Consider the following 15,335-nt stretch of genomic DNA (forward strand, 5'->3'; position numbering starts at 1 on the left):
GGCAAGAATTCGAAGTCTCTTATCAATTGGATCACATGCCCCACAAGAATTCTACCCATGTGACACTGTGCATTGGGAACATCTCCATGACTCCATCTCCCCATGAATGATAATGTTCCCAATGTAGTATTATGTGGGTAGAATTTTTTTTTACCAAAAACAAAAAGAAAAGTCATGTGGGTAGAATTTTTGTGGGTAGTAGATCTGAGCTCAAATAATTTATATCATAATTAACTCTTTACACTAAATGTGGAACCCACGAATAATGGGAGATCATATCTGCTCCTCACATAGGGCGCCTCACACACATCCTATCATGTATCGGGAACATCTCCTATACTTATAAGTTATTTTTCACGGAAGATGTTCCCAATGCAGGGTGGATATGCATGCGTGGCGCCCAAGTGTAAGGAGCAGATCCCATTTCAAATAATGGGGCCTGATTTTCCAAATATCTACCATAAATGAGGGCCCAGATGGCAGCTTTCTCTTCTCTCACCGTTCCTGGATCCAAGGCAATTCCATATTTGGGTTGTTTTGTTTTTGGTACCACGGTTTGGATTGATCAATAAGTTATTTACATCCAATTGCAGCTTTTGCTATTATTTTGATATAGGAAATTGTCTAAAGCTCACCATGAGTTTTCAACATTTCCCTTAAACTCACCACAACTTTTCAAAATGTCTAGAACTTACCATGTAAGTAAGTTTTTATTTTCCAAAACTCACCTGTTAGTGCACTACTAATGCTTCTTAACAGGAGTTCCGATTCAATCAGGGCAAAGCCTATTCAAACATCCTTTACTATCTTGCATTGAGAATATCTCCGTACTTGTGTATTTTATTTCATGGGGAAATATTCTCAATGCAAGGTTGGGAAAGGCTGTTAAAATGGTGTGGGCATAGGTTTGCCCTGATGGAAGCCGATCTCATACCAAAGGTGTTTATGTTAGCATAAATAACAATTTTTATGAGCAAATTACCCTTGAATAGCATGTTAGAGGAAAAATAGTCTTTTTCAGTTTTCAATTTCTTTTTTTTTTTTTTTACATTTTTAGTATTTTGTTATAATTTCCAATATTTTTTATAATTTCTGTTTTTTTACATTTTCCATTTTCTACGATCTATAAAATTTCCTGTATTTTTTGTCATTTATTTATAATCACTGTGTTTTTCTATAATCTTTGGTGTTTTTCTACAATTTTTATTTTCTGATTTCCTTTTTCAATTTCTATAGTTTCTATAATTTGAAAATAATTTTTTATTTTGTTTGAAATTTTTATATATTTTGTAATTTCTATATTTTTATGTATTTTATATTTAAAAATATTTTTTTGAATTTTTTCCTTTTTTTATGTCTAAATATTAAAATAGTAATAAATAAACTATATTAACACCTGTTGGTATGACATCAAGTTAGTAACATAGTGAATTTAACATTTTAAAAAATTGTGAATTTAAGAGATGCTGAAAACTCATCGTGAGTTTTAAACAATTTCCCTTTTAATATTAATATGCTTGAAGATACAACGTAAACCATTTACCCGGGATGACTGCAAATGCATACTAGTACGCCAGAATGTCATCGCCGGTGCAATACAGATCAAAGACACAGCAGATACGGTTTCATGCACACAAACGACAGAACGAAAGACACTCAACTTCTAGCAAAGCCAGTAGCAGAAGGTATAATGAAATGAGACACGCTCAATAATGCTGGCCAAATGACCAAAAAATATACAACCATTTAAAGAGTTTTCTATCATCAAACACCAAATGGGTCTTAATCATCGTCCTCCAGAACACTCCGACGCCTCTGGATCTGAAGAATCGATATTGAGAGACAAGAATTAATAGTCCTGTAACAAAGAAGCAAATTGAATACCACCGAAAATATATGCATACCGTCACTTTGGTTTGCTTTGTTGTTTGATTGTTAATCTGTTCCAGTAATGATATAAGCCTTTCTTCAGACACCTGCAGAATAAAGGCCATATATGGTTTCAACAACATGAGTATCTTTATTTATATCCACAATGTGCATTAATATGCAGGTGTATGTGTTGTATATAGACTTTTGGACAGTTTTTATGAGATCCATTCCACATCGGACTTCCCAGGTCAAGTGCTCTGCTCAATAAGAATATGAAGAAAATACCGAGGAGAGCTAAAAAAGTTTCAAAAAGGCTGTTTAGTGCAAAGAAAGCAAAGAATATTAATTGATGCAAAAGATAGCACAGACGTTTCGTCTGCACAGATCTCTCAACAGTATTTCTGGAGCTTGGCATATACAACACCCCATATCCATATGTTACCTACATATGGAAAAAGGAGCAGAAAAATGTTTAATGACACATCAGTAACTAGATATATATCAAGTATATGCATGGACATTTGTAGATGTACATGGATTGAACTTTTCTATTTCACATACTCTCAACATTACCATGTGCAACCACATATGCTTATAGCAATTGGAGTGCATAACAAATAATATCATCATCATCATCCATGTCTTATCCCAACTATGTGGGGTTGGCTATGAGAGTTTGACAAAAGTTTTAGTAACAGCTGCCAACCTGAACCCTCATTTATTCGGGCTTGGGATTGGCAGTGTAAGACAAGCTCACACTGGCAGAGTTGTAAAGAAGTGTATGTTGTATTAATGTAAAAAAAGTGAAGGACCCTCAAGATCATGTATAAAAAGACATACAGAGATTTCAAAAGTGTCAGCCCACAAAAAGCCATACATTCCAGAAGGCACTAATGCATACATCAGCTGCCTTAAGACTCAAAAAAATTATACTACTCTACTAGTTCATGAAACTTTCCACGAAAACACCAAAAAAAATGTTGTGACACATTACTACATTAGCACCCCACCTAATGCATCATCATCCATTCAATTTTGTTGATCACCATTTCTGGGGAGGAGACTTTGGCTTAAAATATGCTATTATTCCTTTCTTACCAGACAGCCCAACAAAAGGCAGAAGGAAGTGTTCTCCCCATAGAATCTTCTCTTTAGCTGAAAATACTTTGGCTCTCTCAGGAAGATAAAAGACAAGGAAGGTCTGGTGGAGTAATCCACTGTCTCCCAAACAAAAGCAGAAAATGGGACCAAAGCTGATGAGTGATAAACAGTGAATGAAGAGGTGATTAATAGACTCCTGCTCCTATCTGCAGAGGCTGCAAACATTGACCATAACTATCCCTTTATTCAACAGATGGTCAATAGTAAGAACTCAGCCCCAAAATGCAGTCCAAAGAAGGAAAGTAATTTTGAATGAAACTTGTATTTTCCAAATCCAACTCCAAAAAGGATTGGCAAAGCATCAACCCCTGATAACACCTTTTAACATGATTTAATAGAGAAAAGCCCAGATTTGTCCTCCAACCATACTCTAGAATCCTTCACATCAGGTTGAATGTGGCAACCACTAAACCTTTCCAACAAAGAGCCCAAGGCCTCCAGCTCTCAGTCATTCATGTTCTGTCTGAACAAAGGACTCCACACCATCTGAGAGCCAACCAAGCCATAACAATCATTAACTGATGACTCCTTGTTTGCTGCTATATGAAAAAGGGCTGGATAATCATCATATGAAGGCATCGGTCACTAACTGATGCCTCCTCCAGCATTCAATCATCCAGAAACAGGTTTTGTCTCCATGGCCATGCTTCATCCTGTATTACCTGCAAACTCACTCTTAAGCTTCATAATCCCTTTCCACAGGCTGTTAACATAAGGATGTGACAGCTAAGTTGTCCCCCAACCCATTAGTGAACTCCCATATTTGTTGTCAATCACTTGCCTCCCTAAGTGGTTGTTCTCTTCATCTAATCTCCATAACCACTTGCAGATAAAAAACAAAGTACACCTAAAGACTTAAATAATATTATTTTAAAAGATAAAGACAAAAACAAACAAATGAAATGTCAAATGATCCCCACCCAGCATAGATGCGCAAAAAAGGAAAGAAAAAGAAATTGAAATTTGAAAGGCTTTAGACTGTTTGCCAGCAATTTATTGGTAGATTAAATGCAGCTAATAGGCATAAACCAAAGAACATAAATGTATGTCCTTCCTTACCTTCTCAACTATCTGACCCATTTGAGCAGCTCTCAGTAGAACATCCTCAACTCCACGCGCCTTCTCAGGCTTCACCAAAGCAATCCGAGCAACTGTTTGAGATAAGAACACAACAGCTGGGAGATAACTTTGAAACCAATGCTAGAAACTAATCAAAACAATGGATAAAATGGAAAATAATTCAAGTAGCCAATAATAGAACTAATCCATAGAAGGCTTGGTTTAAGCCTTGGAGGAGTGTTAACAGTTCAGCCTTTAAGGATATTCCTTTATCGACTGGACCAAGTATCCAAGCAGAACAATTCCAGCATGATCCCTAAAGATCTCCCAAACTCCAGAAGAACTAGGATTACCAAAACAAAACCCATTAAATTTCTTTTATCCTGCCTCATTCTGTATTTAAAGACTCAAGACTAGCAACTGCCTTAGTGTCTGTTAGCCTCTCAAAATGGACTCTATTGAGACTCCTTTAAATTCCACCATAGTCCTGTGTTTTAGAAGAAAGAAATGCAACTAAAGCACAAGGGGTTCCATAAGCTTGAGGCACACAGCACAAGGTGTGCTGTAGTGTATGCCTATTGAAATCATTTTGGGTTTATTTTCCACCATAAGTTGCTTAAAGAGACTTTACGTACGGTTTAATTAATTTCAAACTCGCACTTAAACCGAAGTCCCAGTTTGTAGTTGACTAGAATTCTGGTAATAAAAATAAATAAAATAAATGTCGCCATTTACAAGAACTATTACTAATTATATACAAATTTCAACTCACGCCTTTCTCGTGCTTCAGATGACAAGATTTGACTAAGCATCATTTGCCTCCTTTCATCTGCTTCTCTGGAGTTACAAGAGTTAAAAAATCTAGTTAGAACTTCCCAAAAAAAAAACATTTTCATTAGGTAAACTCCTACAACCATTGTTATCAAGATGACAAGACAAGACCAGGCAAGCAGTAGTTCTTTTCACAAATAAGACCTTAGGCACCACCTAGACACCGGTAATGCAGTAGTTCTTTTCAGAAATAAGACCTTTAATTTATTGTGTATGATTTTTTCTAAAGATAATTTATTGGGTATAATCAATGTTGATATTTGTCATATTTTCCATTTCTTAATATTTTGTATTGAAAATTACTAAAAGAAAGCCAATAAGGAAAAAATTTTGCATATAAAGACACATTACTTCATTAATTTCATAAGGTAACATCACATCTAATTTCTAATCATATATATGAATATTCCATGTACAATCTAATTAATTCCATTCAGAAAAATAGCAAGGCATATTTAAAATCATGAATTTTCATAAGAATCTGAACAAATAGGCAAAGCAATAGTACATTGAAGGCTTGAAGCTGAGAAAGGAAGTACTCCAGCAAGAATTCAAGCAAATAGGTAATAAACATACTAATATATTTTTTATATGATTTTTATGTGTCACAAAGCACAAACAAAATACAACATAGTATACAACATACAATAATTTGTCAACCTTTCCCTTTTCCTTGCCTAAAAAGGCATGATATTATGCAAATACGGCATGATGTAAATGTTCCACCCCAAAGGATATGCCTTGTAGACTTGGTATTACATAAGTGCCCACTTAAATGTGAGTTCTCCAGCAAGCAAAAGCTCTGCGCACATATCATCCAGTCGCACATTTGGAATGCCTCCCATACATGTATGTTGAATTCATGGCAAGATGCTCCCAATGTGTGGCTGCATTCCCATGCTTGCTTGCAAAGTGTGTACAGAGTTTTTGCTTGCAGGGAATCCCATCCCCTTAATTGTCGCCTTGATTGATATGACAAAAACCTGAAGGCTGTGTTTGGTTGCCGTGCAAATTCATTTGCACTGATGTAAAACTATGGTAGTGCATGATTTGGCTGCAAAATTTGATTTATTTTTGTTTCAAATTTTACCTTACTTTGCTTGGTTGCATTAAAAATGAAGTAAAATAAGACCTAAAGCAGAATAAAGTAAATTTCAAAACAAAATTAAACCAAATTTTGCATTTTTTTCATTTGCAGTCCCATACATTTGTACTAGTGCAAATAAAATTGCACTGCAACCATACACAGCAGAAAGAACAAAGCATGGCATCATGCTATCAATTTAGTGCATAAGAAAACAACCTTTTGGCTTCTTCCTGTGCTTTCTGCTGCTCCGAGTTCTGCTGATTTCCCTGTTTGTCAATAAAGGTCATTTAATAAAGGTATTTTATATTCATTCACATAGAAGAAAAGAAAATAAAGTTGGCGTAAAATAATTCAATCACAAGATAAAGACACTTATCACTTACAATGCCATGTTGTGCCATTAACTCCTGCATTCTTCTTTGTCTGATACCTTCCAATTCGGGATCAGCCTTAGGTAAGCAACACCAAGTGATGAATCAATACCCGCAGTAAGTTTCAAGACTCATTGGTATCCACGTCAAAGTTCTTTAGATTTGATGCCAAGATCCAACCACACACACAAATTTAAAAAAAAAAAAGAAAAAAAAAAAGAAATAGAATCCTGAAGAGCCTATAATAGTATGAACAAATGGGTTTATAAGCCTTGAGGCAATTGACACTTAACAGTAATTAAGTTAATTTAGTGAGTAGCATAATTAGACTTGCCCAAAAGCAGGCTCTGACTCCTGAAAAAAGACTCTCAAATCGGCTAGTGAGATTCTAATGCTCGATTTAAAAGATAAGCAATAAGCCCAAAGGCTTGAACACAAGCCATCACACAGAAGCCACAAAGAACATTGATTAAAACCCTAAAATATCCGACTAAGAAAATACCGCCGGGTGTGGAGAGAGAACTTCAAACTAAAGGAGACAATGGATAAAAATAAGAAAGTTTGGTCTTATTTAAACCAAAGAAAGCAGTATTCAATGAATCGAAACCAATTGAATAAATTTTTTGAGGAAAAATGAAGAAGAAACAAGCATCAAAGAAATAAGAGATGAAAATACCATTGCTTTTCCTTCTCCAACCCTGGATCTCCTCTTAGAAAGCTGAAACAACCAGAGAGAAATCGCTCACACTGTCACACAGCGTCACAGCGTTTAAGCTACGCGGCCTCCAAACTGGCTCAATGGCTTTATATGCGGCCATAATTCACTGAATATGGAATTGCACCGAGCGCGTGATGTAGCCACGTCGCGTCGGCGGTACTTACACAATATGACAAGAAGGAAATTTTAGTAAATTTACTACAATAATGAATTTTATATTCGAAAAAATATGGATAGGCCTGCTGCATTTTCCGATTTACACCACAAATCTATATCTATAAACATTTAAAACGTAAAAAAAAAAAAAAGCCTAAACGGATCGAATTCGAATAAGACGGACAACACCCGAATTCGAATCCGATTAGAAAACTTGATATCCAAATTTGATTGGATATTTGATTGAAAAATAATATTTGAATTCGAATCCGATTAAATATTCGAATATCCGATTTAATTCAATTTTAATTAAATATTATTGATAATTAAAAATATATAAAATAAATATTTTATTAATATAGAGTATATAAATATATAAATCATTTATATAACTTAATTATTATATATAAATTATATAGAATATTTTATATATTATATATAAGAATAAAATAATCGGTCGAATTTGTATATTTATTGAATTGAATTAGGTCATATCTGAATTTGAATCCAATTAACTATTTGGTATGAATAGGACATTCGAATTCGATTGATCAAATATTTGAATTATCTGAATTTGACTCGATTATGTCAAATATCGAATTCAAAATCAGATTTTCGAATACCGTTTACACCCCTACCCATGCCCGCTTGTGAATTGGCATCAATTTCGATGTAGCACCTACCCCAACTGAACTTTGTGCCTATAAATTCTGACCCTGGGCTGAACCGTCCTTCTCCTTTTTATATTTCAGGAAAATTTCTTAAACTACCCTGATTTAGCTAATTAAACTACCTGTAATCTTATTGTTTGAAATTTGACTAATGTTACCCTTACTCTTTCTAACAATTGACTAATTCTACCCTTACCATTAAGGTTGTTAATATTCGGTCATAATTCATTCACATCTGATATATTTTTTTTAAAACCCAATTTTACCCTCCCCTCTCTCTCTCTTCCCTTCTTTTTCCTGTGGGATTCAAGCAAAGAGTAATAGGACATGAGAATGAACTCATGTTGAAACGAGGAGGGGTTCCACCGTACTCTTCATCTTGTTGAAGCATCCGAAGTTCCTCTGAAACCTCAAAATAAACAAAGGCGTCAAGGCGCATTTCATATTTTGAGTTTTTCTTTCTCTTTTTTCCTCCTGCTCTTGTAGGGTTTTCAATTAATAAACAAAATCAGTCGGGGATTCTAGCGAACAATGGATGGTTTGGTATTTCAGCTTGCCTCAAATCAACAACATTGTCGCACCACCGCACCAATTAAAAAAATTGAGAAATAGAGCTGGTTGGTCACACGACAATTGTGCGGTGAACAACTTCTTGATCAATTCCGGGCGTCAATGCAGTTCAATTGGATTCAGATCGAGACTCCTTCCAAAGTCCTCACTCTCAAGCAACTTCTTTATTGGAGTCTAGGCGTCTATCACCTGTTTTTTTTTTTTTACAAAAATCAAGAAGAGGTTTTCTCTTTGGTTGTTGAGAAGGACTAATACAACTTCTCCCTAGCCGATCTCTCTGTCTTTGATTTCCAGAGGAGAAACAGAGGAAGAGTTCCGGTTGTACTCGACTGGTCAATAAAAAACGAACTTCGGACTGTTCATCTTCTTCCTTTTTGAGACCACTGAATAAATCTACCCACTGGCCTCTATCTTTCTCTTTCCTCTTCCTCCTCTTCTTTCTTCTCCTGTTTCTTTTTTGCATCTTAGTTTGGAGAAGAGTTGTGATGAAGAGGAGAACGAAAGAGCTTTGTCCGCCTTCGTCATCCCCTCTGCCTTCTTTTCTGCACCTCTGGTCATCCCCTCCGCTTTCTTCTTTTCTTCTTCTTCGAAAGAGCTTCGTCCGCCTTCATCCTCCTCCTCCTCCAGGTAGTGCTCGATGAGGAAAAATAGAGACCATGCACTCCATCAAAGTGGTCCGAAGGTGGAAGGCGGGCATGGAGATCTTGGCGATGGCCATTGAAACTCCTCCAGGTAGTGCTTAGCTCTGGACGCCGAGCATACTCATCTCTCAAAGTCGGGGCTCAGGAGGGTGGGGTTGAGGGGTAAAGATAGAAGGAGTGAACTGACTAGACTCTCCTAGAATCTGAATCTGGGACTCTGGAGATGGTAAAAGATTTCCTTGGAAGTTGGAATCAACACAAAACAAAACGAAGATAACCGAACAGTGGTTAACCGAACGAAGCTAATCGAAAGAGTCCATCAAAAGAAGAAGAAGAAGAAAAGAGTGGTGGTTAATCGATGTAAATGTGAACACCGATGGCGATAAGGAAAATGGTGATGAAACCAAAATAAATGATGGCATGCACCAGAATGGATACACCACTTGTTTGCATGTTCCCGAACTCTACTATTCTGTTCCTTCCTGACAGCTGGAACAACAGCCTTGACGTCAGCAGCATGAACAACACCACTGCTACAACCATCGGACCCCAATCTGCCATTCTCTCTCTCTCTGATATCTCTCTTCTTTGTACAAGCGATAGAGAGCTATAGCTACCAATCAAAAATAAAGAGAACGAAATGGACGGACATAGCAGACAAGAAGAATAGAGTACAAAAAAGGGAGGGGAGAAAATCTCTTGTCCGATCGGGGCTAGATAACACGGGCAACAAAACTCCTCTTCTTCTTTTGCTCGATGATGAAATTCTTTCATGGCCATCGAAAGGAGGAAGAGAAGGAAAGAGAAAGAAGAAGATGAGCAGTATTTCTACTTTTGATATTTTTTAAAAGAAATTATCCTATTCTAAAAATTCTTTTTAAAAAGACTATTTTACCCTTATCAGCTATAAAAGAAGCTGTGCAAATCTTTGATTCACAATCTTAGAGTGGGGCCCGTGGGGGTTAGTGGGGAGTTGCATACTCTCGTTGCTTACTAGAATTCCGCAAGGAAAATGGTTTGATTACGAATTCCTCGTCTCTGAAACCTGTGGTTTTGTCACTTGTCAACCAATTGATCCAATCCAACGGTTTGGAATATTTTATCAGAGATATTGATACGACAGATCAAAGCCCCAGAGCCACGATTCTAATTAAAAAGATTCCAATCCAACGTGTTACTTTAATATATAGAATCCATTCATTAGACTCTCACTATTACGTATCACCTCCCAACCCCCAAATCTCCCCAGACCGAACTTCTCTCTCTTTCCACTCGCTTCCCTGTCTGTAAAGCGTAAACCCTCTCTCTCTCTCTCTCTCTCTCTCTCTCTCTCTCACTGTCCAGTGTCGAGGCTTCTTCACATTACATCTCTCTCAGGGGAGATAAGTTCATGGCCTAACTTAAAAGGCTTTCTTTTTCTGCATTAATCGATCCCTGTTCGTGAGGAAAAGTCACGGTAAGTGTTCTTTTGGTTTCTTGAATGTGAACGCTCCAAGTCTGCTTCTTTCAACTTTTAGCTTCATGGTTTTCTCTCTTTTATTCTTTCGCTTTTTCCCTTTCCGGAAATGGGCTTTTTTCCATCCTACATGATCTTCAATTTTCATTGGAGCTTGAGATCTGCGAGCTAAAATCTTTCTCTGGGCTTTGTTTCCTATTGAAATGATATAATGTGAGATCTTTGTGGCATAGTATTAACACATTCGAGTCGGTGATTCTCATCCTTCCTTTCTCTTTTCTTTAATATTGACCGATAGGTTTAGATCTCTACTTGCATGCTGATTGCTGAATTTATTGAAGGAAAATTGCTTTAGAACTGTGGTTCCTCTTTCTGATAGAATTCAGTTTTCTACCTTCATTAGGTTCCCAGGCATAGGAAAGAAAGAGAGCAACATAAAGAAAAGGGAGGAAACAAAAATGGGCTTAGGGATGGGACTGAACATGCTTCTCCTTCTGGCCATGGTGGCGACGAATATCCTCTCTCTATACCACCTCTCTTCATCCCTCCAGAGCAAACCTGCAGCTCCTCCCCCAGTCCCAGATCACCTACTTCACCAACTCAACACAATCAGAGCCACCATTAACCACCTCACCCGCCTGCGCTCCACTAGCGCCACTCCCACTGCCGCCAGCACTACAAAAGCCCCAGTCCCCTCGGATCTCCTCCTCTATGCACACATCTCTCCCATTGCCTCTGCCTGCCGTGACAACCCTGATCTTCTCCATCGTTACATGAACTACACCCCGTTCTCTCTCTGCCCAGATGACACTGATCTCTCTGAGGCTCTAATCCTCCGAGGTTGTCATCCCCTTCCTCGTCGCCGCTGCTTCTCTCGCACCTCTGCAAAAATCCCTTCCTCTCTTACCTCCAACCCCTTCCCTCCTGCCCTCCCTGACTATGCTTTGCTCTGGTCCCACTACTCTTGCAAGAGCTTTGCTTGTCTCAACCGCTTCAACGACGATCTCGGTTTTGATATGAAACTTGAATCCACCAAATTCTTGACAACCAAATCCGATCTTGATCTTACCATTCCCCAATTAGTCCAGATTGCCAAGAGTTCTTCATCGGTCCTCCGCCTCGCACTTGATGTTGGAGCTGGAACTGGGACTTTTGCGGCAAGAATGAAGCTCCATAATATCACTGTTCTGTCCACAACCATGAACCTGGGTGCCCCATATAGTGAAGTGACTGCATTGAGAGGGCTCATTCCATTGCATGTTCCATTGCAACAGAGATTTCCAATATTTGATGGGGTTGTTGATCTTGTCCGGTGTGGGCATGCTGTTAATCGTTGGATCCCAATCACATCAATGGAATTCTTATTCTATGATGTGGACAGGGTTCTGAGAGGTGGAGGGTACATTTGGTTGGATCATTTCTTCAGCAAAGGAATTGATCTTGAGAAGGTTTATGCTCCATTGATTGGGAAGTTGGGTTACAAAAAAGTGAAGTGGGCAATAGGGAATAAAACAGATGCCAGTGGACTGAAGAATGGAGAGGTCTATTTGACTGCTCTTCTGCAGAAGCCTTTATCAAGGTGAAAACTAAGATACAGGTATGTATGCCTTCTTTGGTATTAATTATCCATGTTGTTTGTATTCCAGTTCAATAAGGGTGGAAAGAAAATTTCTGCATGAAAATCATGTTTCATCATTTAATTTCATAATTGAGTTCCATATATACAATTTGGATTGAAGAGAAGATTAGTTATTGTCTTTGCTTCTGATGAAACAAAAGACAGGCAGCTTTAGGAGACATGTTTTTGTTTGCTTCTTAAATGCATTGTTCCATCCCTTGAAAAGCATCCCAGTACACAAGGCTCCCCTGCCAATGCGGGGTCTGGGGAGGGACAGATGTACACAGCCTTATTCCTAGCACATACATAGAGGCTATTTCCAAGATTCAAACCCCGGTCACCCAGGTCACAATGGAGCAACCCAACTGTTGTGCCAAGGCCCACCGCCCACCCTCAATCTCTTGAAAAGCACTTAATCTGAAAATGATAATGGAAATGCTTCTGGGAAAACTGTGGCAGATAGTATGGCAAAGCAGGGGACATTGAGGGAAAACTTTTTATTTGGGCTGTACTGTAATTCTTGATTTTGTTTGGGGTCAACACTCTTTGTCTGAATGGTTGACAGTGTAAGATGTTTATATGATATCCTTAATGAAAGTTACCATTTCCAATAAAAAAAAATAATAATGGAAATGCTTTGGCCAAGTTATGGATTCACTGTTGCATCCACAACCATGAATGTATTGACCTTTGATGCTGGGATCTGTATGAAGGATATTTCTTTTAATACTTAGGTGACGTCTTTTAATAGTGTGAAGCTTCTTACTCATTATCAGATCTTAAATTGGCTTTGACATCTTTGATTCCAATTCTCAATTTGCATGGCTCCGCATTGTCTTGGAACAACTTGTGCTAATTGAGTTCTCCAATATTGCAGGTGATGTGTAACAAAAGTGGAGGGGCGAATATCCTCTGTGCTTTTTTACAGGCCACATTCGTCAATAGGACATCTGTTTCTGATATTTCAAATGAAAAGGTACATGTTGAGCCAGTTGAATATGCTCCATCAAACTCCGAGCACCATCCTATACTTGGGTTGCGCAAGAAACTTTTCCACACAAGTCAGGCATTACCAAGCCACCATTCTTTATTAGTCTTCTTCTGATGGAATAACACTAGTTTGAGTTACCGATGTCGAGTTCTGTGGGAGAACACCCTTCAAGTGAATGATAAGATCCCTGTATTCTTCAATGTATTGTATCACTGTTGTAAGTCTGCCTTCTTTTCTTGTTGATAGTTTATTTAAACCAAGGTTATGTCTTCATTATAAGTTTATATTGAGAACTGTTGCCTACCATGTTCAATTATGTTCAATTAAAGATATTTGATCTTAACTACAAAGAAGTATATCTTACATATTTTTATGACGATTAATGTACTGGTAACAGAGGACATTTTGGCAATGGGGGACCATCCCTAGATCTGAAATTGCAATTATGTTGATGTAGTGATGTCAACGATTGGACTAACTGGATTCAGATTGGAAACTCGGTTCAAATTGGAATATTTTAAGCTCTTGTCAAACAAAATTGACTTTCAAAACCCTTGAACCTTAAAAATTGTTGATATCAAGCTCAACTCTACTAGTAAACATATGCTAATTATATGTAAACACTGTCTCAAAGAGGATCCATTGTTGATATCAACCAAGACACGGGATATATTTTGAGATCCAAATCGGCTAGTTGGATCAGTTTTTGGATTACTTTTGTTGACAGCTCTAATTGTTGCTTGTTTTCATGTTCCTTGAAATTGAAGCATGATCCTATTTAGTGGAACAAGAATAAACGCAAGTAAAAAATTCAGCAAATTCTGTGGTGCATCCAGAACGAGCTAGCTGGTTCTAGAACACAAAATATTGTGCCAGCCCAGCCACACCAATGTCTCATGTTCTAAAATGTGCCACACTCCTTTATGTCATTTTTAATTCCCTACTTCTCACTCCCTATTAATTGTGCCACTTATTATTGACCTTTGTAAGCTTTTGTTATTTGATTTATTTTTTATTAAATGTATTGAGATTATAATTTTTATATATATTAATAATTAAACTGTCTTTTATGTATTAGATTTATTCATATTATTTTATACATATTGGATTAATTTAAATATTTTTATTGCTTTTAATAAATTTTTAATATTTTTATTACGTTTACTTTTATTATTTTTAATTATTTTATGATGCTTTATTTGTATACATTAATTTAAAACTTCTTTTGATTAATTGTAAAATGTGTCTCATATACATTGAAAATATGTGTTGATGCATGATCAATGGGATTGGTATCAATTTATGTTATATATGTGTCATAAATTAACATATTCTATTAAGAACACAGTACAACATATCATTTGTTGTGTCTCATCCCAGAATACATCACACTTTAGCCTACAAAACGCCTGGTGAGTTCTGTAATATAGTGCATTCTAAGATGAATCACACCTTTTCCCACAAGAAAACAGAACAAGCCCTTATTAGACAACAATGACTCATTAAACTCTAAATCATCCCAAAATTTGCTTTATTGTGCATGTGGATATATTGAACACACTAACTTCCACCTGCTGCAGATTGAATAGCATTCATCAATAATACATTTTATACTCCAAAGAAGAACATCCTGACCCTTTAGACAGTAAATAACGAGCTTCTTCAATTCTGCTTTAGCTGTTCAGCAGGCTATGGAACCAATGATAAGGTTTCATGTTGGTATTTAAATACATGCGGCCAACATCTTTTACAGTGGGGCCCATGAATTTATTACTGGTGTGGAATCTCATCATTGGTTTCACAACCCACTGAACGGCTAAAGCATTGGGCTAATCAGAATTCTTCAAAAGCTTCCCACAGAACAATAGCCAACAGATTTATTACACACTTTGAGAATGTGACCCCATTCATCACTAACAATACACCCAATGGCTTATGACCCATCAGATTTACTTTAAGCATCAAAATTCATTTTGATATGTCTGCCCTGCATCAATCCTGTAGTTTAAGCACCAAGATGGAGAATGTTGAGCAACCAAAATTGCTCTTAAGGGTCAGTTTGGAAGGAGTGCAAATACAAATGTGTAGAGTATAAATACATACAAAATAATACAAAATACAACGTTTTGCGCT

General features: G+C 37.1%; 3 protein-coding genes across 4 annotated transcripts; 1 reads left to right on the plus strand and 2 right to left on the minus strand.

Annotated features, from left to right (window-relative positions):
• Positions 1-1,480: 1,480 nt before the first annotated feature.
• Positions 1,481-7,345, minus strand: LOC148866978 (double-stranded DNA-binding family protein). The gene is made up of 7 exons (XM_088978502.1): positions 7,058-7,345; positions 6,394-6,459; positions 6,227-6,276; positions 4,865-4,929; positions 4,093-4,184; positions 1,905-1,976; positions 1,481-1,821 (listed from the first exon to the last, which is right to left on the minus strand). Exons 1-7 carry the CDS (start codon positions 7,058-7,060, stop codon positions 1,783-1,785), a joined length of 387 nt encoding a protein of 128 aa, XP_088834628.1. The 5' UTR covers positions 7,061-7,345; the 3' UTR covers positions 1,481-1,782.
• Positions 7,346-8,599: 1,254 nt separating this feature from the next.
• LOC148866979 (uncharacterized) lies at positions 8,600-9,895 on the minus strand. Its single transcript, XM_088974198.1, has one exon. The coding sequence runs from the start codon at positions 9,696-9,698 to the stop codon at positions 9,489-9,491; it is 210 nt and encodes a 69-aa protein (XP_088830324.1). The 5' UTR covers positions 9,699-9,895; the 3' UTR covers positions 8,600-9,488.
• Positions 9,896-10,350: 455 nt separating this feature from the next.
• Positions 10,351-13,552, plus strand: LOC148866980 (putative methyltransferase At1g29790). 2 transcript variants are annotated; one of them, XM_088981596.1, is made up of 3 exons: positions 10,351-10,593; positions 10,997-12,190; positions 13,089-13,552. In XM_088981596.1, the coding sequence occupies exon 2, from the start codon at positions 11,052-11,054 to the stop codon at positions 12,174-12,176; it is 1,125 nt and encodes a 374-aa protein (XP_088837722.1). In that variant the 5' UTR covers positions 10,351-10,593; positions 10,997-11,051; the 3' UTR covers positions 12,177-12,190; positions 13,089-13,552. The 2 variants fall into 2 exon arrangements, with proteins under 2 accessions (XP_088837722.1, XP_088837724.1); XM_088981598.1 differs by having other exon boundaries at positions 10,385-10,841.
• The last annotated feature ends 1,783 nt before the right edge of the window (positions 13,553-15,335 follow it).

This window comes from Nelumbo lutea, chromosome 3 (genome assembly GCF_056320005.1).
Source record: "Nelumbo lutea isolate HS-2025 chromosome 3, American lotus-T2T, whole genome shotgun sequence".
Lineage (NCBI taxonomy): Eukaryota > Viridiplantae > Streptophyta > Magnoliopsida > Proteales > Nelumbonaceae > Nelumbo > Nelumbo lutea.